Source organism: Martes martes (genome assembly GCF_963455335.1).
Source record: "Martes martes genome assembly, contig: scaffold_456, whole genome shotgun sequence".
NCBI lineage: Eukaryota > Metazoa > Chordata > Mammalia > Carnivora > Mustelidae > Martes > Martes martes.
Genome location: NW_027666555.1, coordinates 1 through 18,451, shown reverse-complemented (window position 1 = coordinate 18,451; position 18,451 = coordinate 1). Strand labels below are relative to the sequence as shown.

Genomic DNA, 18,451 nt, shown 5'->3' with positions numbered 1-18,451 from the left:
TTAAAACAAGGCAAACTCTCCTGACTCTTTATCCACCTTTCCCATTCTTTCGGCTGAATGAACCTGGCCTCTTGCATAAGATAGCTTCTGTCATATGAATGAAAACAGTCCTGTAAAAGATCATGCTGAATCCAAATATGATAATAACAGGGGCCCAGGAAGATGAGCTAGAAAGTGAAGAAAAAGCCACTGATACCTAAAAGGAACTAAAGGATGAGAGGCAACCAAGTAGGGTGGAGCTCAAAGACCTAGAGAATGTCCCCTTACAAAATCAAAGTTGACAGTTAATGGACATAATGGCCCTGACTGATGAAGGGGTTATATGCCCCTGGAAGCCCATTAAATTGATTTCTTGGCCTGTTTATGTGCCTTCACAAACCATACTCCCCACCTCTCCCAGCCCCTTGCTCTCTTGTACCTTCTGGTGCGGAGGTTAAAATTCTGGGTGAGAGGATAAGGGATAAAAGGAAATTAAGGTGACCAAGGAGAAAAGGTAGGCAGAAGGCAGGTTATGGGAACAAAGGTAAAGAAGAAGCAAGGGAGGTCATGGGAGACAGGATTGCAAAAAGTGGGGGGGTGAAGCAAAATGGGGAAATGAAAAAATATACAATGGCAAAATGAGGGAAGGGAGGAAATCAAGTCAGCAAGGAAGAGGTTTGTGGTGGGAAGCTTCTGGAGAGGCAAATGACACAAGAGACCAGAGGTCCTGGTCGGGGAGATGGGCACATGGCAAAGGAGACAGTCAACAATGCTAGAAGTTCCAAAGCTTCGCGGGTGAAGGTGGAAGAGGATGCTGTCCTGGCTGTGCTGAAGGGGTACCTGAGTCCTTTGAGGAGACACATCTGCCCCATCCTTCAGACTCTTTACAGGCCCCTGACCAGTGACTGCCGCAATCATGACTGATAAGCATGAAAAAAGTAGCCTCAAAAGGCCAGGGATACCATAAGGACTCTGAAGGAGAGGGCATGGAGTCCTAGACAGACAGACAGACCAGTCAGGCAGCCAAGGCGTGACACATAGTGACAGGGACACACAGGAAGAGGATCACTCGGATAGGAAGAGTCACATGCGGAGACAGTGACACACAGACCCAGAGATGGATGGGTGCAGAGAATGAACGAGGGGGAAGAATGGCAAAATCAAGAGGCAGGGGACTGGTGGACACAGATCAGCGGGGCTATAAGCACATCGAGACCACGCGTGGTCCAGTGCTCAAAAATGACAGGGCTACTCTGAGAGGGGGACACACAAGAGCAGAGCAGGTGGAGAGTTGGAGGGCCAGGAGAGACACACTTCACCTTGAGTGGAGCAGTGGCCTCCCCTCACCTACTCGCACCTTTCCAAAAAAAAAAAAAAAAAGCTCAACTTCAGGCAAAACGAAGATCGAAGATTAAGAGTATCCACGTCCCCTTCCACCCACCCTCGCCCCCAGCATGCTAGCCCATCCGCCAGTCCGCCCCCCTGCCGAGGTTTCCGATCCCGCAGCCGGCGGGGGGTAGCCGAGACCCAGGCCCCTCCGGGCTGACAGCTCCGAGCCCGCAACTCACCCTGCCTCCCCTTCCCTCCGGGACCCCCGCTCCCCGCACAGCTCGGCGCGGTCCGTCTAGGCTCTCGTTACCCTCCGTCTGTCCGGCTGGTTCCTGGTCCAGCCTCGATGCCTTTTCCTTTCGCCGTCTCTCCCTCCACCCCTGCATCTTTCTCCCCCACCCTATCCTCCCTCGCACCCCCCCTCACCCCTGCCCCTCCTTCTCCCCAGGCTCTCGGTCTGTCTGTCCGTCCGTGTCCCCTCCCCCAGCCCCTTCCCCGTCCCTCTCCGTGCCCTCCAGCGGCAGTCTCCGAGCGCCTCCTCTCCCCTCCGTCTCCAGCTTCCGAAGAGCAAGGAAAGGAAGAAGAGAGAGAGGGAGAGGAGAAAAAAAACCAACCCAGCAGCATCGGAAATCGATGCACTTACACCTCAGCTGGAAGCAGGGACGGGAGTCGAACCGCGGCCGCCGAGCAGCGCGAGGCGGGGAGGGGAGGGGGCGGCTCTTGGAAGGGACTTCTCCGATGTGTTGATTCCTTTTTTTTTCCCCTCCTCCTCCCTCCCTCCAGCGCTCACTCCGGGGCGTCAGGGACGGAGATGGAAAAAATAAATAAATAAATTCACGGCGGTGAGGGAAGTGAAGGAAAATAATCAATGCTATTTGGCTGCGGCTGAAGTGTTTTCCCGGCTTCGTGAGGGGGTTTCCATTGATTCACCCTGGGCACTCGCTCTCTCCCTGCCTCCTCCTCCTCGCCCTCCTCCTCCTCCTCCTCCTCGCCCTCCTCCTCCTCCTCCTCCTCGCCCTCACTCCTCCGCCTCATTCACTGGCTGGAGCCGAGGCGTCCTACACAATGGAATAATCAATACCCAGGCGCCCGGGGCGGCCCCACTGAGCAGGTGCAGCGTCCCGCCCGCCGCGGTGCGTGCCGGGAGTTGTAGTCCGTCCCTGCTCCCACCCGCCTGCCAGCCCACGCTGCGTGCGCGCGCGGGACCGAGGACCGAGGGCAGGCCTGCCCGCGGGCGGGGCCACCTTGCTCACTGTGGCGCCGGGTCCAAGCCAGTGCTTGCAAAGGTGCAGGCGCCTTTAAACTCCTTCTCGTGTTCTCTTTCTCTCTTTGCTGCCTACAGAAACTATGCATGTGTTTTGTTGTTTGTTTTAAAGCGGCGGGCCGAAGAATAAGCATGGGCTTCTACCAGCTTTTCAGAGCGCCCCAGGCCCACCTTTCTTTTCCATTCCCTTCTTCCTGCCTTACCAGTCCCGCTCCTTTCCAGTTGAGTACTAGAACCTTCTCTTCCACAGCAGTTACTCGGAAGTCTCCAAGAGCTTCTGTTCCCTCCACCCAGAGTTGGGTCAGGAAAGGGAGCTTCTGGCTCCTGGGCCTCATCCTCAGGTTATTAAGCTCTCTTATAGTCTAATAATAACTGTACAGATTTATTGAGTACACAGAACAGTTCCAAGCACTTTCGTGTTCATTAATGTACTTAATCCTCACAGCTAGTCCCATTTTACAGTTGAGGAAATCAGGCCACAACGAAGTTAATTAAATGGCCCAAAGTCACATGGCCAATAAGTGACAGTGCCAGGATTCAAACCTTGATGGTCTGACTCCAGGACTCACAATAGCTGCTATAGCCTATTTCTCTTAAAAGTAAAATAATAGGGGCACCTGGGTGGCTCAGTGGGTTAGGCCTCTGCCTTTGGCTCAGGTCATGATCTTAGGGTCCTGGGATTGAGCCCCACATCAGCATCGCATCGGGCTCTCTGCTCAGCGGGGAGCCTGCGTCCCTTTCTCTCTCTCTCTCTGCCTCTCTGCCCACTTGTGATCTCTGTCAAATAAATTTTAAAAATCTTTTAAAAAGTAAAATAATAATAATAAAGGAAAAGAAAAGGAAGGAAAGTAAGAAAGGAGAGAAAAGAAAAAAAAAACCCTTGGAACTCATAGGAAAACAGGAAGATTTTGAGTCTCTATAATGTGACCATTTATCACTGAATCCCCACCCATAACTTGGCAGTCCACTTTTTACCAAGAAGAGAGGAGAGGTTTAGTGAGGTGGAGTAGCGTGCCCAAAACCAAACACCTGGGAATCAAAGCTGAAGGTCAACCCCAGGTCTGTCTGGTTCCTGAGTCTGGTCTTTCCTTTCAGTTAATCTGCTGCCTCTGCCCCACTAAATAGAACCTTGTAACTCAGGGAAGAGGACCTTATAATTCAGAGAAAGAGGTTTTTTTCCCTAGGAAAGAAAACTGAAAATCCTTGAAGGATGGATGAAAAGTATGCCAGTGATTGGAACTAGGGGCTGGGGGCCCTCCCCTCCCTGATTACTGGTGCCTGTTATGGGGTGGAGGAGGGATGCATCCAAGACATCCCAAGTTCAAGATGTGTCTGCCCCACAGTACTTCCCACAGGTCATTTGTTTCCAGAAACATCCTGGGAAGATGACAGATGTTGAGAACCTGGCACTTCTCACTCATCATAGGAGTTGAAAAGAGGCACTGTTCCTCAGCAAGCTACCTCACCCAGAGGGTCAGACACACGATCTCCATAATCATAGTCCTCAGAGAGAGTAAGAAGGGCCTCTTCTCTATTTTGTCTCCCAAAGCACTCAAAGGGCCACCCCCACATCTTCCTGTATTTTAGGCGAATGTGAGAGTTTCTCCCACTCCAGACAAAGCCTGCTCAGGGGCCCCTGGCAACTCAGTGACAAATTCCTCAGGCTGTCACTCAAGGCCATTTCCAACCTGGCCTTCAACTGTATTTCTAGCTTCATCTCCTTCTTACACACTGGCCAGGTGCTCTCCAGCTTCTTGGTCTTTGCTCATGCTTTTCCTGTCTCCATCTGGGTCTCTGTTGAAATCCCGTTATGTCTTTAGTTCCTATCCAAAATTTCGTTCCTTCTCTGACAGAAGGTTTTCAACCTTGCCCTAAACACTCAATGCAGAACGTATTATCCCCTCTAAAACTCCTGAGTAGTTAAACTGGTCTTAGTTATCCCCCTTTTCAGTCCATTGTCACTGGCTTGTATTTTGTGGGCCACCATTACAGTCAATAAAATCTCTCTTGGATAGCGTTTGGGTTAGTGGCTTGGATTTCAGGCCTATTTGTCTAGGAAGCGAGGGGCCTGGAGACTGGACTGAGGCTCAGCTTTTTCCATCCGACAACCTGCACCATCCCTGCTCAACTTCAGGTTGAGTCCCGCGGGCAGTTGCCTAAGCTTTCCTATCACCATAGCGACGGGTGGGGCGAGGAAGCAAATCTCTCTTTGGAACTACAACTCCCATCATGCACCCGGACCCCGGGGTGTCGGGCTCAGCCTGAGGCCTGAGACCGGGAGACTCCCGGGAGCTGGGAGGGGTCGGGCAGGAGGAGCAGAGAGCCGGGGTACTTCTGCGTTCCCGGTCCTGCGCGGAGGTCGTGGACCCCCTATCACATAGCAGGTCTCTCTCCCGGCCTGTCCTCGGCATCGCCACATCGGGCCTAATATGGCCGCCCGTGCTGGGACCGGCTAGGTGCACAGAGATCCTGCCCCAGGTCCGAGACCAGGGACTGCTCCCGGCATTCCTCGCGGGCGTGGCGTGGGCTCCCCTCGCCCATCTCCAGGTCCAGCGAGTGGGAGCCCCTCGGGCTTTGAGGTGAGACCCGAGGCTCCGCTGGCCTGGCCGGTGCTGTGGCGAAGGGCGGGGTGGGGTCGTTGCGGGAAGTGAGCCACTGGCCACCCGGGGTAGCAAGGTATAGAGGGCGAGTATTGAAAGAAGGACACCCACTACAGTCTTCTAGGGAGCCCTTTGGATTGAGGACATCACCGAAGGTGTAAGGGATTACCTGGAGATCTAACACTGTTGCAGAACCTTAAGACATCAGAGACAGGCCAGGGCCATCCATCTCTGAGGCAGGGAAAGAGAGCTGTGGCCCCAACACAGAGCTCCGTGACAGCGTGTGCCCCATAAATTCTTCCCAGGTAGAGGGTGAATTGTCACCCTGCAAGGTTGAGCACCCTTGGGAGCTCAGCAAATGTTTATTGATTTACTGATTGCAGGTAGCATGGTCCAGCCATTGATTGAGGTGGAGCGAAAGTTCGTTCCTGGCCCTGACACAGAGGAGCGGCTGCAGGAGTTGGGGGGCACCCTGGAGCACCAGGTCACCTTCCGGGACAGCTACTATGACACCCCTGAGCTGAGCCTCATGCGGGCTGACTACTGGCTGCGACAGAGAGAGGGTAGTGGGTGGGAGCTCAAATATCCTGGAACAGCTGTTGTCTCAGGACCTCACACTGAGTTTATGGAACTCACAGTTGAGCCCGCAATTGTGGCTCAGCTCTGTGAGGTGCTGGGAGCTGACATCCTGGAGTCTGGAAGTGTGGCTGCTGTGCTGGGCCCACTGGGGCTGCAGGAAGTAGCTAGTTTTGTGACCAAGCGTAGTGCCTGGAAGCTGGTGCTATCTGGAACTGATGAAGAGGAGCCTTCGCTCACGGTGGACCTGGATACAGCTGACTTTGGCTACGCTGTGGGTGAGGTAGAGGCTCTGGTGCACAAGAAGGCTGAGGTCCCAGCTGCCCTAGAGAAGATCCACAGCCTCAGCAGCATGCTTGGTGAGGGAGACGTGCCCTTCTGTCGTTTCCTTGCCTTCCCTACCACTCCTTTGGATGTATCCACTGAAATCAGCCAGAGGAGAGGGTCTTGGGGTTATTTCTGTAACAGGGATCGTCTTGGAAATTTTTTGGAGGACGGTTTGCTTTTACAGAAGCTGTCTAACCTGGATTGGATCCTTCCTTGTCTCTAATCTCCCCCAATCCTTGCCTCATTTAGTTCTCACACCGCCAGCCACTCCAAGTTTGCATCTGTTCTCTGCTTGAATCCTTCCATCCACCCTTTCTTCCCCCAAATCACAGCTACCTAGATCCTCATTTAATTTGTCCTGTTGGCTTTGAGTAAAAGGCAAGAACGCTGTACTTATGTGACAGACAACAGGAGAAGTGGTGGCAGATTTCTTTTTCTGTAGACAGTTCATCCACAGAAGTATGGGATTGTGCATTCCATGAGGCCTTCAAGCGGTGGAATGCTGCTCTCGCTTTCTCAGCAAACATACACTGAGTTGGGTTTCTTGCTATAAGCCCAGCATGCTGCCAGGCTCCAACAATAAGACACTGGCTTATCGCGGCTCCATACCACATAGAGGCTAGAATACTATGCGAATCTCACCCCATGGTTGTTGCTGCTTCTCTCCTTTCTACATCCCTGTTTCTCTGTGTGCATCTCTGCTTGTGCTTCATTATCAACCTAATGAGCTTTGGCCTGCCTGCATGAGCTTTCATCTTGACTAGGGGCCAGGAGCAGTAACTAAAAAGAGTAGATACAGAGGCACCCTCTGTCTTCATGGCATCTGAGCACCACTTCACCATTTCTCCTTGCCAGAGGAGAGGCTCATGCTTGGCTTCCCAGCTTCACTCCTACCCGAAGTGGCCCCTGTAGGCCCCACTGGCACAGGCCAGTCAGGGTGTACGCTGGTGGGTTACAGAAACTGCTTGGATGGCCTTCAGAATTCCAGTGCTGCTTTGGAAACAACTTTGAGGTCTGGCTAGGAGGGCAGGGAGCAGAATCAAAGCATTTACAGCCCTGTCTGATTCTCTCCTCTCATTTCTCCTTTTGCCTGCAGGTGTGCCCGCACAGGAGACAGCACCTCCTAAGGTGATGGTGTACCTCCAGCGCTTCCGGCCTCAGGACTATCAGCACCTGCTGGAAGTATACAGCCGCAGAGAGAAGCCACAGGGGACTAAATCTCCTGATAGCAGCTTGGGCTAGACTGTCACTTCTTCAACAGGGAAGAGAACTCTGGGTCTAACAGGGTTCTTTCCTGGGCAGCCTGTCTGTGCCTCTTCCCCAGGCCTCCTTCCCACAGTGACTCCTCTCTCTCTAGCTCCGCCTGTTCTTTACCTTACCCTCAGCTAGCCTTCCGTGAGCCCTCCCTCGCTGCCTCTTCTCCCTCATCCGTCAGATGCAATCTGTGGGCCGCCCCTCTCCCCTGGCCGCTAAGCAGCCTCCATTGATTTCCGCTCGTGTTTATAGGATTTCCACTTAGCCGTGATCAGTAGTTAAGCACAGGAAAATCCCTTGCCACCCCCCTTCCCTTGGTCGATGCCATTGATTCTGCCAGCGGCTCCTAAACTGCCTTACAGCTGAGTTAGAGATGAGGGGAGGCAGCAGGGATTTCCCTGCCTTGGGGTGTGGGGAATAGCAGCAGGTTGGGGAAGTAGGTGGGAATCCCTGTTAGAAATCTGGAAGTTCTGGGGCACCTGGGTGGCTCAGTCGTTAAGTGTCTGCCTTTAGCTCAGGTCATGATCCTGGGGTTCTGGAATCAAGTCCCACATTGGGCTCCCTACTCATTGGGAAGCCTGCTTCTCCCTCTCCCACTCTCCCTACTTGTGTTCCCTCTCTCACTGTGTCTCTGTCAAGTAAAAATAAAATCTTTAAAAAAAAAATCTGGAAGTTCTGTTTCATTTTGCTGCTGTGCTCTACTCTGGACCAGATTGTAGAGTGCCTCCTGTGGAAGTTTAGGGGCAAATTTGCTTCCCAACCTGGAGAGGGTAGAAAGAGCCCTTCTTTGTTGAAACAGGTTCCTAAGGCTCAAGGGAAAATACAAACTTCCTGGATAAGAAGACTCTTCCCTTGCTATGATTTGTAAATGTGTTCTATCTCAATTGTACCCAAATATGGCTTTCCCCCTCAGGCTTTATTGGACTTTCATTATTTGTGGGAGGTGAGGGGACAGCACCCCCCACCCCGCCCCATTTTTGTAGAGGCAAATGCAGGACCAGAGCTCCACCTGCTGGTCGCTGTCAGGTACAGGCTCCAAGTGGCTGAGACCCTGGGGTGTTGGGACACAGGAGGATTTCAGACTGCATGGAGGGTGTTACTGCCATGTCTCCACGGGCAAGTTGTTCACCTCAAAGATCTCCTGCACCGATTGGCCAAAGTGGTTGTAGGTGAGGCGCAGCTTCAGCCTCAAGGGGGCCTAGGAATATGAGAGTGGAGACCAGGGTTAGCATCTGTGATTTCAGTCCCAGGGCCTTATCAATAGGGGGTGGGGGGGGGGTGCTCCTGAGCTCACCTTGTTAGGATTGAGGATTCTGAGGAGCTGGGTCACGGGAAGGCCACTCTGAGCTGGAACTGTGTCCCCACTGGGGGCCTGTAGCTGCAGCTGGAAACTCTGAACACAGGAGGTTGGGCAGAGCACAGTAAGGCAGATAGCTGGGCTCAGGGAACCCCTCCACACCCAACAGTTTCAAACCCTCTTCCCATAACTCCCCAAGTGCTTGTCTCTGCATTCCCTTCCTGTCTCATTCTTCCTCCCACCCACCTCCCCTACTTAGCCTTTTTTCCTGGAGTGCCCAGGCCACCTCAAATCCTGGCCTTCTACAAACCTTGGGCACAGCAGCCTGGCAGACGAAGTGGGTGACATCAGCCCCTGAGGTGTTGATGACAGTGACCGTGATTAAGAGCAAAGCAGGGGTTCCAGGGGGTCGAACAAAAGACAGATTCAGCTGCAGTCCTTCACGTTCGAACACTTTGAGGTTTGGGATGGAAGCTGGAGTGTGGAAAAAGCAGCAGCTCAGTGTCTGGGGAAGATAACAAGCTCATTCGCTCATTCAATAGAAATTAAGTGAGTGCTCACTGGGTGCAGGGCAGTGCTGGAGAAGCCAGGTACAAAGTGGATAAGAAGATGAAGTCCCTATTCTGAGCTTATAATCTAGTAGGCAGGGAAAAACAATAAACAAGAAAACAACCAAGATAATCACAGACTACTTGGTGCTATGAAGAAAATAAACAACGTCAGAGTAACTGGTAGGAGTAACTTAAAATAAGGGCGCCTGGGTGGCTCAGTCAGTTAAGCATCTGCCTACAGCTCGGGTTGTGATCTCAGGGTCCTGGGATCAAACCCCATATCGGGCTCCCTGCTCAGCAGGGAGTCTGCTTCTCCCTCTCCCTCTGCTCCTTCTCCTGTTCATGTTCTTTCCATCTCAAATAAATAAATAAATAAATAAAAAGAGTGGCAGGGGAAGGCATCTGACAATTTTAGCTGAGGCCTGAAGAATGAGAATGAGCCAGTCATCTGATGTGCTGGGCAAGAACATTCCATGGAGGGGCACCTGGCTGGCTCAGTTGGTTAAGCATCTGCCTTTGGCTCAGGTCATGATCCCAGGGTCCTGGGATGGAGCCCTGCATTGAGCTCTCAGCATGGAGTCTGCTTCTCCCTCTGCCCCTCAGCCCACTTGTGCTCTCTAGATCTCTCAAATAAAGTTAAAAAAAAAAAAAAAAAAGAACATTCCATGTGAAAGGAGCACAAGTTTACCAAGGGCTTCAGGTAAGAGGGTCTGAGGAGCTGAGAGGGCCAGTGGAGCCAGGAGTGGGAAGTATAGGAGACGGACTGGGAGGCAGCTGGGCCTCACGGGCTAGGGTATGAAGTATCGAACAAAGAGAAGGCATTGAGGGGTATCCAGGAGGGAACTGGAATGAGCTAATGAAGCCTTTTATCTATCAAGATGGGGAAGGGATGAGAGGTTCACAGCACGGAGGAGGGCATATGGACTTCAGTCCTTGGCAAAAAAGGAGAAGCATGGGGTGCCTGGGTGGCTCAGTGGGTTAAGCCTCTGCCTTTGGCTCAGATCATGATCCCAGGGTCCCGGGATCAAGCCCCGCATTGGGCTCTCTGCTCAGCGGGGAGCCTGCTTCCTCTCTCTGCCTGACTCTGCCTACTTGTGATCTCTGTCAAATAAATAAATAAAATCTTAAAAAAAAATTTTTTTTTAAAAAGGAGAAGCAGCCCATTTCCACCCCTCCTTTTCTTTCTTTCTTTTTTTTTTTTTTAAGATTTTATTTATTTGACAGAGATCACAAGTAGGCAGAGAGTCAGGCAGAGAGAGAGGAGGAAGCAGGCTCCCCGCTGAGCAGAGAGCCCGATGCGGGGCTCGATCCCGGGACCCTGGGATCATGACCTGAGCCAAAGGCAGAGGGTTAACCCACTGAGCCACCCAGGTGCCCCATACCCCTACTTTTCTTAAGACGTCTCCTGTCTCCCCTTTATTGAGGCTTACCCGGGGCTGGAGACACACAGGGCAGGTCAAGGAGGTGCACTAAAGTGCCTTCTGAGGAGGGTTCCAGAGGAGGTGAAGGCTGGGCAGCCCCAGAAGTGCCATCCAGGAGATCTAACAGATCCAAGAGCTTGGAAGCCTGGAGGAAAGGGCAGAAGGAGCAGGGCTAGGTGTGGAAGCCCGACCAAGTCCTCCTCCCCCAGGGGCTTCCGGCCTCTACCTGCGGCTCTGTGGGGACAAGGGCTGCTTCCGAATGCTGGGCTTCCTTGCTTTCCTTTGCTCCCTCATCCTGGGTACCACCTCGCTCCACAAGAGGCATCTTTTCCAGGATGGCAGCCCTGAGAGGATGGAATATAGGTGTGTCCCTCTGGTTGGACCCCGGGCTTTTGATAAGCAGCATGTGGGAGGACGGGTAAGACCGTGCTGAGCCCCGGGCGTGTGGTGGGTCAGAGTGCCTCTCTGATGTCCTAAGCTGGCACACTGCTGCTGGTTTTCAGATGAGCACGGAGGGCTGGGAGCCACCTTGGCTTCAAGGAACTATGGGTGGGGGGCTCTGACTATGGAGGAGGAAGACCACAGGGGACGACAAAACCCTTGTACCCAGAAAGGGGTACCGGGAGAAGTGGCGTGGGGAGAGGGCAGGGGTTGGGTCCTACGCTGAGGCACAGTGACAGTCGCACCTCATGTAGTCGTACTTCTGGAAGAGTGCATTGTACTCGACAGCCCGCTGCTGCAGCTCCACATCCAGGCAGCTCCCGTAGACAGACACCACCTGGCGGATGCGGCTGGGCCACAGGTTGTGTGTGGGTGGGCGGCCCTGCCCCCCAACTCCAGGATGTGACATGGAAGGGAAAAGCCCCACAGAGCAGGGGGACCCCCGCAATACCTGGCTCACAAGGAAGAACCTATGGACTGGGGGACCTGGGGTGTGTGTCTGGAGAGAAACTCTGAAACTGCTGGGCATGGTGAAGGGACATCTATTACTGGAGGCACCAAGAAGAGGGGCCAGGACCCTTTCTTACTTGTTGTCCCCACGGAGCCGGGTGCTGAGCTTCATGAGGGCTGTCAGCGCATAGCCTCTGGTGACTGGCAGGGACATATGGGACTGCAGCACCTTCTCCAGCAGTGCCAACACCTCCTCTTCCTCCACCTTTCCAGGGAACAGGCCGTAACCGTGGGGCACCTTGTCTCCTCAGCCGAGGCCCTCCTCAGTGTATCCCTGATGTTGGCCTCACCTGAAGGGGCTCGGTTTCCTCACAGCTCCCCTCCAGCAGGAGATCCCCATATTCTCCAATGCACCAGGCTGCCACTTGCACCAGTGGTTGCTGCATGGGAGAAGAACGATGCTAAGCCAGGTTCTGGGTCCCCTCCCCACTACCACCATGGTGACATGCCCTGATGCAGTGCAGAGACTGTGGGGTTTGGAGAGGTCGGGAAGGGAAAGGTCTCGCATTGAAACAGTTACTTAAGAGTTTGTCCACTCTCCTGAGCAACCCAGCTCTTTCGGGGCTCTTGGAGGTCTTCTGCCCTCTGGTGGCCAAGCATCAGAACTACATGGCCTCACCAAAAGGAGCTCAGCAAGAGCCAAGCAAGAGGGTCCATGCTCTGAGGAAGGGATACGTGGTTTCTGCCCACACTACTTAAGTAATATGGAAAAAACATGGGAGATAGATAGTGGCTGGCTTCTGTTAATCCACTCAGCATTCAAGGCAGTGGAAACCTGATACACACAGAAAGAGCTCGATCTCATTTGATCCTCAACACAGCTCTGAGAGGTAGGCAGGGTAGAGAGTTGAGTACACAGAGCGTTAAGGAGACTTAAATCAGTCATTTGTGGCTGCAGAACCAGGACAAAAGTTCAGGTGTTCTAACTAAAAACAGGGCTCTGTCCTTGGGTGTCTCCGCTGAGTAGGTGACTGTGACCTCCAGGGAAAAGCAGCTGGGCATCAGCTGTAGGGAGTTAGTTGGTGGCTCAGGAAGGGCCGGGAGGCTCCGGCAGCCCTGGGTCTGGTGGTGGGAACAGTACTTGGGATATGTCCTCTGCCAGGGCGCTGTAGAGGCGACGCACAGAGTAGGCGTGTAGCTCCTGGGCACCCCCAATCAGCTGGATCAGGTTGGCCACTGCATCATCCCGTACATGGGTGCCTGCCTGGAGAGGGTAAATGGGGCCCAGGGTTCAGGGCAGTGAACCCTGCCCGCTCCCTCCCAGCTCTCTTAGATCAGTCCCTGCCTCACCGTTGTCAGCACACGCAGGATGGTATCTATATGCCACCGCTTGGTTGGGGCAAACCTAGGGGACATAGGCCTCTTCAGCCCTCGTATTGACCCTCCCCAGATTCTACCATCTCTGCCTCCTGGGCACCTGTCTCCTTACCTCTCTGCTGCCAGCAGGATGCCTGAGGCACAGTCGGCCCGCAGATCAGGGGGGCAGGATTCCAGAAAGCTCTGCAGCTCTTGTGTCATGGCTCGCACATTGGAGCTATTCACCAGAGCCAGACTCAGTTCCAGGGCCCGCCTGGCAGGAGAAAGAGGCTGTTGATACAGGGTAGCCAGGTCACCCTGAGCTATGCCTCAGGCCCTCCCTTCCCCAGGCACCTGTCTCCTTAATCCCTCTACTTCACTGGCTCTGACCTGGTCCGGGTCTTGGCTACCAGGGGCTGGGCCTTCTGCCCTGCCCTCTTGTTGCTCTGTCCTACTCACCGGCTAAGGGAGGCATCAGGCTCCCGCAGACACTCCACCACAGTGGGCCGGTGCCGCTGCACAGCACTGTGGTCAGACTGCACCACACGCAGCAATGACGTCAGTGCCACATACCTGCCAGAGTGGGAGAGGACCCATCACACCATGCTCCTCAGCCCTCTCCCTGCCCCATCCTGCCCTGAGTCCTGGAATAAGAGGCACATAAATCAGGAGGCACTGGAAGGAGGAGGGCCGAGGGCCAGGGGCTCAGTGGCACAGGCAGCCCAGACACCCGGGACGATTACCTAATGTTCTTGTCACTGTTGAGCAGAAAACGGCCGAGAATGTTGACAGCCAGGACCTATGGGAGGCAAAGGTTGAGGACAGTCAGGGAAGGAACAACATGCTCATGAAGGAGCGCGAGAAGTAGGGCACAGGATGGTGGGTGGGGAGGAGAAACCAGTGACTAGGACCTGTCTGCCTGGCTGGGGTTGGTGGGTGGGGCCGCAGTGGGAGAGGCATATGGGGTGATACCCGGAGGCCGGCTACAGAGCGGATGTCCATGATGGTCAGCACTGTCTCGAATAGGACTGCATTGCCCGCATTTCGGCTGGTGTCTGTGTTAGTGGCCACCTGAGTAGATGAGAGAGAAAATGCAACTAGAAGGGGCTCTGTCCTCTCCTCAGGTCTCTGGAAGGTACCCACCATGTCATCCCTTCATCATCTAACAAAGTTCCCCAAACCCCCACGATGTGCTGGGGACTACCACTCTGAGACAGACTGTGGACCATCCTCACAGAGATCATAGTCTGCAGGGAAATGGCAACGTGATTATATGGCCACCATGGGGGTGGATGATCACATGAGGGATGCCTGGGGACAGTATGATCTCAGAGCCACACCCCTGAGCAATGCTCACTCTCCAGACCCCCACCTGGGCCAGCAAGTCATTCATGGTCTCACTGCTTTCTTCATGGTTCCGGCCCAGGATCCGAAGCAGACGAAGTATCTGGACCTGAGATGGGTTAAAGATCGAAAGGTGGAGGGGTTCAAAGGGTAAAGAGTTGGGCTGAAGAGAAGAATCCAGCACTGAAGAAAGTATTGTGAGGGGCCTGGCTGGTTTCCTAGATCTTCCCTGCCCCTCCCCCTCCCCAGGTCCCTTGGGTCCTGGGAGATCAGAGGCACACGAGGCTAGGGGATTTGGAGATGGGCATTTTGTTGTTGTTGTTGTTACCAAACTGGATTTCTGATCTTTAGGCATCCACCACTTCCCAGACTGGTCTTGGGATGACCTGTGCAATCCTGTGCTTGCCACCCTCCTGAGACACTCATTGACCCAGAGTGTTCTCCGGGAGGTGGCCGCTAGCCACGGGCTTCCTGCTAAGCCCTTTGCTCCAGGGACACAGCAGGACAGGGTCAGCCCACCTGTAGAAAGGGGTCGCTGACTCCAGATATACTGTGCTCTGCAGAGTATCCCGTCGTCACCAGAGTCCAGAGGATCTGCACCAGCTGGGGCACCACCTGGAGGGAGGGCACAGCCTTACTGGGCATTCTGCCTAATCCTCTCAACCTTCAGCCCCATTCCAACCCCATGGCCCCTCTTTTCCTGGCCCAGGGGCGCCCCTTCCACCAGCCCACCTTTCGAAAGTGCTTGAGGGCTGCAGGACTTCGTTCACAGAGCTCCGTGATCAGCGTGATGGTGCCCAGCAGGACGCCTGGTGTTGAGGGGGGTAGTGAATGGTGGGCCAGGGGCACAGGAGTCTACTGCGTGTGTGTTCATGTGCACATGCTACCCTGCCCCTGGGGGCTGGTGTTCCCGTCCCATTCTTTCACTTCTGTCCACACCCAGAAGTAAGGCAGGGGATGGGGAACCCCATGGCCTTACCGTGGTGGCGTTCATGAAGCAGTTGGGCACAGGGTGGGAGGAAGATGTTGGAGAGCTCGGGGACCTTCCGGATCATGTGCACGGCGGTCAGAACAGCCTGCAGAGATCAAGGGGCTCAGAAAGGGGCAGGGTCTGCCAGGATGGACCTCCCACCTTTAACATGTGGCAAGCAAGTTTCCTATGCCTAGAGTCCTGCCATCTCACCTTCTTGCGCACATAGGGGCCTGGCTGCAGGAGCAGTTTCTCCACCTCAGTGGCCAGGTCCCGGCACATCTCAGCAGAGCCCACAGTGCTCAGAGTGCACAGGGCCAGGCCTTGTACTGCCTGAATCCCCTGGCTCAGGTCACTGCAGAGTCGGGAGCGTGGTTAGTCAAGGTTGGAGAAATCCATCCTTCCCAGTACCTGCATCAGGCAGCCCCCTGGGATTTCCCAGTTCCCCACTCTCCCAGCTCCCTGATTCCAAGTGCTTCCCAGAACCCTCTCACTTCTTGATGCTGTTGGTAATGAGCAGGTGGGCATCCTGCCTCTCATCCAGCAGAAGCATGGCCCCCAGGTAGCCCACCCTCTTGTCTGTGAATCTGGGGGAGGCGATCAGTTTCAGGCACTCCATCTACAGGGAAGGGGGCAGACCAGGAAGGGGCAGGGGTGAAATTCGAGGCACTAACATCCCTTTTCTATCTTCTTTACCCCCAGATTAATTTATGGTAGCACCATTTCCCATCATCCTCCTTCAACCAAGGAAAAAGCTTAGGAAATTCAAAGTTAGTGGGTAGTTTCAAGGAACCAGGAGTCGAGGAGGATGGGAGAGAAAAGGAGGTGGCTTGAATGGGGCTGGCCAGAGAATGAAGGGTTCAGTCCGGCTTATGACCTACAGGGGTTATAATGGGGAAGGAGTTTAGCAGGGCATGGTGTTAGAAGGGCTCAGAAACTTTGTAGAATAAAAAAATCAGGGCACAGATAGGTGAGGGTGTCCAAAACCCTGCCTCTCAGCCCCTTCCTCATCAAACTCAGAAGGGAGGCGTCCCGGCCCGGTACCTGTCCAAAGTGGGCGGGGTAGCCCAACATGTGGACGTAGAGCAGTTTGGCCAGCTGGCGGTGCCTGTGCAGAGGGTCCCCATCGCGGAAGGAGGCGCGGATGTGGGCGCACTCCTTCTGGATCACCTCCCGCTCCTGGGCCTGGGTCTTGGCCCCACGAATTTCCTCGATTAGATCTTGAAGCTTCAACGAAGGCACCACCATCCTGAAGGGGCAGAGCCCGTTAATGGAGAGGGTTTTGAACCTCTCGGGCCGGGAGTGCCTGGCCTTCCAGCCCAGACTCGTCCTGTACCAAGATCCTGAAGGACCGGGACCCGCAGCTACCCTAAAACCAAGCCCACATTTACCTTTCCCCACGTGGGTTTACCAAATTCCGCCCCCTCCTCACCGCGGGAGGAAAGCCCCACTACGCATGCGTCCCCGCCCCACCTAGCGCCCGTTCAGACGGAGCATGCGCCAGAACCCCGCCTATTTCCCAACACCCCCCACCCCCCCATCCTCCGGCCCCACCTGGCTTCCCATCCCTAGCTCGTCCATTGCTTTCCTTCCGGGGCCCTGCGCTACCTCTTCCGCGGGATTCCCCCCCAAGGTCACACCTCAGGCGGCCTCAGTTTCACACCAGGACGCCAGCCCCACCGACAGCCTCACCTGGCTGGTCTCAACTCAGCTCCTCTCCCCCCAGCGCTTCCTGGTACCGGGCCCGACGGGGGTTGGTCCTTCGCCTGGTCCTTCCCTCTTCCCGCCCCCGTCACGGGACCCCGCCCCCTCCTGGGCCGCCCGGCTGAGTCGTCTAGAATCCTCTGACCTCAGGCCTCAGGCTTTGGAGTTGAGGGCAAGGAGCTTTTCGGGCGGCAAGACTGCATAGCAGACTTGGGATTCTCCCAGAGGCCTCTTTGTACATTCTCACCACCCGAAGAGCCTCAGGAGACCTTGGGTTTGAAGCCATCGCACCCCAAAGGAGATGACAATCCCCCCCCTTTTTTGAACTTTTTTATTAATATATTTTTTTTTGTTAAATTTCTTTGTATTTTTTTTTCCTGCAAGACTTGGTGTTGGCGGCACTGTTGTAGTTTAACTTCAATCCCAAATTCCATGAAATAGAAATCAGAAGTAAAGGTTTAGAGGGGAGGGAGGGAGGCAGGCCAAGGATTAAACAGAGTTTGACTAGAAAAAAAGAAGAGGGTATGTGTGATGGGCATTCCCAGGCAAGGCCATTCCTTGAGGGAGGGGATTGGCAGGCAGCTCTCATCTGCCTCATGCAGGGGAGGGAGGAAAGATCCCCTGGGGACCCTACAGAGGGGTCCCCCTCTTCCTAGGGCTTCCTGCCCCCAGGGGAAAGCTATTAACAGGGATCAGCCACAACCTCAAACAGGGCTCTCCACCCACCTCTCACCCTGCTTTGACTCCCACCTCTGCCCTGCCTGGAAAGTGTGTGAGAGATTGGCTTCCTTTGATCCCTCTTTCTATTGTTTTCCCATTTCACAAGATTCAGATGTGACCGAGGGAAGGGATATTACCCACTTAGAGACTACTAAACTTGTTACAGCTTCTGCCGCTCTGTGAGTTCCTGTTATCTGGGCTGGTTGTGTTCCCCCGAAATGCCCCTCCCACCCCCGCTCCACAACTGCCAGAGTTGGGGAGTGGGGTCCTAGCTCAAGTGCCTCTAACCTTCTGCGGCAGAAATATCTTCTTCAGGCCCCTTAGAAATCTAATCAAAGGCCACAAGTGAGTCCAGACCAACCAAATAAACTTTTAGGGGGAGAGAGAAGGGTGGGAGAGGTCAGTGGGTAGACGTGACTGCATTGGACGATTTCTTTCCTTTACACATTGCTCTTGACAAGGCATGCCACCCGGGGCGGGGGGGTGGGGGTGGGGGTTGGATGAGGGGCTGGCGGTTGAGGAAAAGAAGAGGGAGATCTTAGGGAGTCATTCTACTTTTTGTCTCCCTTATCTCCTTCAGGGAAGGATAAAGTTAGGCAAGAACCTAGCTCAGCGCTTGGAGGTGAGATAGGCTCCTCCAAGGTCAGAGATGGAGGCTATACCTTCTCCAGCTCCTTCACTAGGCCTTGCAGGGACACCAGGCCCCTTGGGTCGGGGAGCCACAGCAGCTCAGCCAGTGCCTTGCCCAGTATACAGTCATCCCTTCTCCATTTTCTTCTTCCTTCCACTCAGCTTCCAGGAGACTCCTCGGGACACCAAACCCCCACCCTCATTGAAGTTCAGGTCTAAAGAAAAGGCGGGGAAGACA

At 54.3% G+C, this 18,451-nt stretch overlaps 2 protein-coding genes across 5 annotated transcripts; one reads left to right on the top strand and one right to left on the bottom strand.

Moving 5' to 3' along the window:
• The first annotated feature begins 4,817 nt into the window (after positions 1-4,817).
• THTPA (thiamine triphosphatase) lies at positions 4,818-7,984 on the top strand. The gene is made up of 3 exons (XM_080831498.1): positions 4,818-5,151; positions 5,556-6,107; positions 7,172-7,984. The coding sequence occupies exons 2-3, from the start codon at positions 5,561-5,563 to the stop codon at positions 7,315-7,317; spliced, it is 693 nt and encodes a 230-aa protein (XP_080687624.1). The 5' UTR covers positions 4,818-5,151; positions 5,556-5,560; the 3' UTR covers positions 7,318-7,984.
• Positions 7,985-8,226: 242 nt separating this feature from the next.
• On the bottom strand, positions 8,227-16,895 carry AP1G2 (adaptor related protein complex 1 subunit gamma 2). 4 transcript variants are annotated; one of them, XM_080831494.1, is made up of 22 exons: positions 16,852-16,895; positions 16,204-16,408; positions 15,654-15,778; positions 15,373-15,514; positions 15,169-15,265; positions 14,922-14,998; positions 14,709-14,804; positions 14,218-14,298; positions 13,818-13,916; positions 13,589-13,644; positions 13,305-13,418; positions 12,979-13,119; positions 12,840-12,894; positions 12,631-12,753; positions 11,840-11,929; positions 11,627-11,754; positions 11,285-11,389; positions 10,825-10,942; positions 10,608-10,743; positions 8,937-9,100; positions 8,624-8,722; positions 8,227-8,527 (listed from the first exon to the last, which is right to left on the bottom strand). In XM_080831494.1, exons 2-22 carry the CDS (start codon positions 16,405-16,407, stop codon positions 8,426-8,428), a joined length of 2,352 nt encoding a protein of 783 aa, XP_080687620.1. In that variant the 5' UTR covers position 16,408; positions 16,852-16,895; the 3' UTR covers positions 8,227-8,425. The 4 variants fall into 4 exon arrangements, with proteins under 4 accessions (XP_080687620.1, XP_080687621.1, XP_080687622.1 ...); XM_080831495.1 differs by having other exon boundaries at positions 16,800-16,868; XM_080831496.1 differs by lacking the exon at positions 11,285-11,389.
• Positions 16,896-18,451: the final 1,556 nt, after the last annotated feature.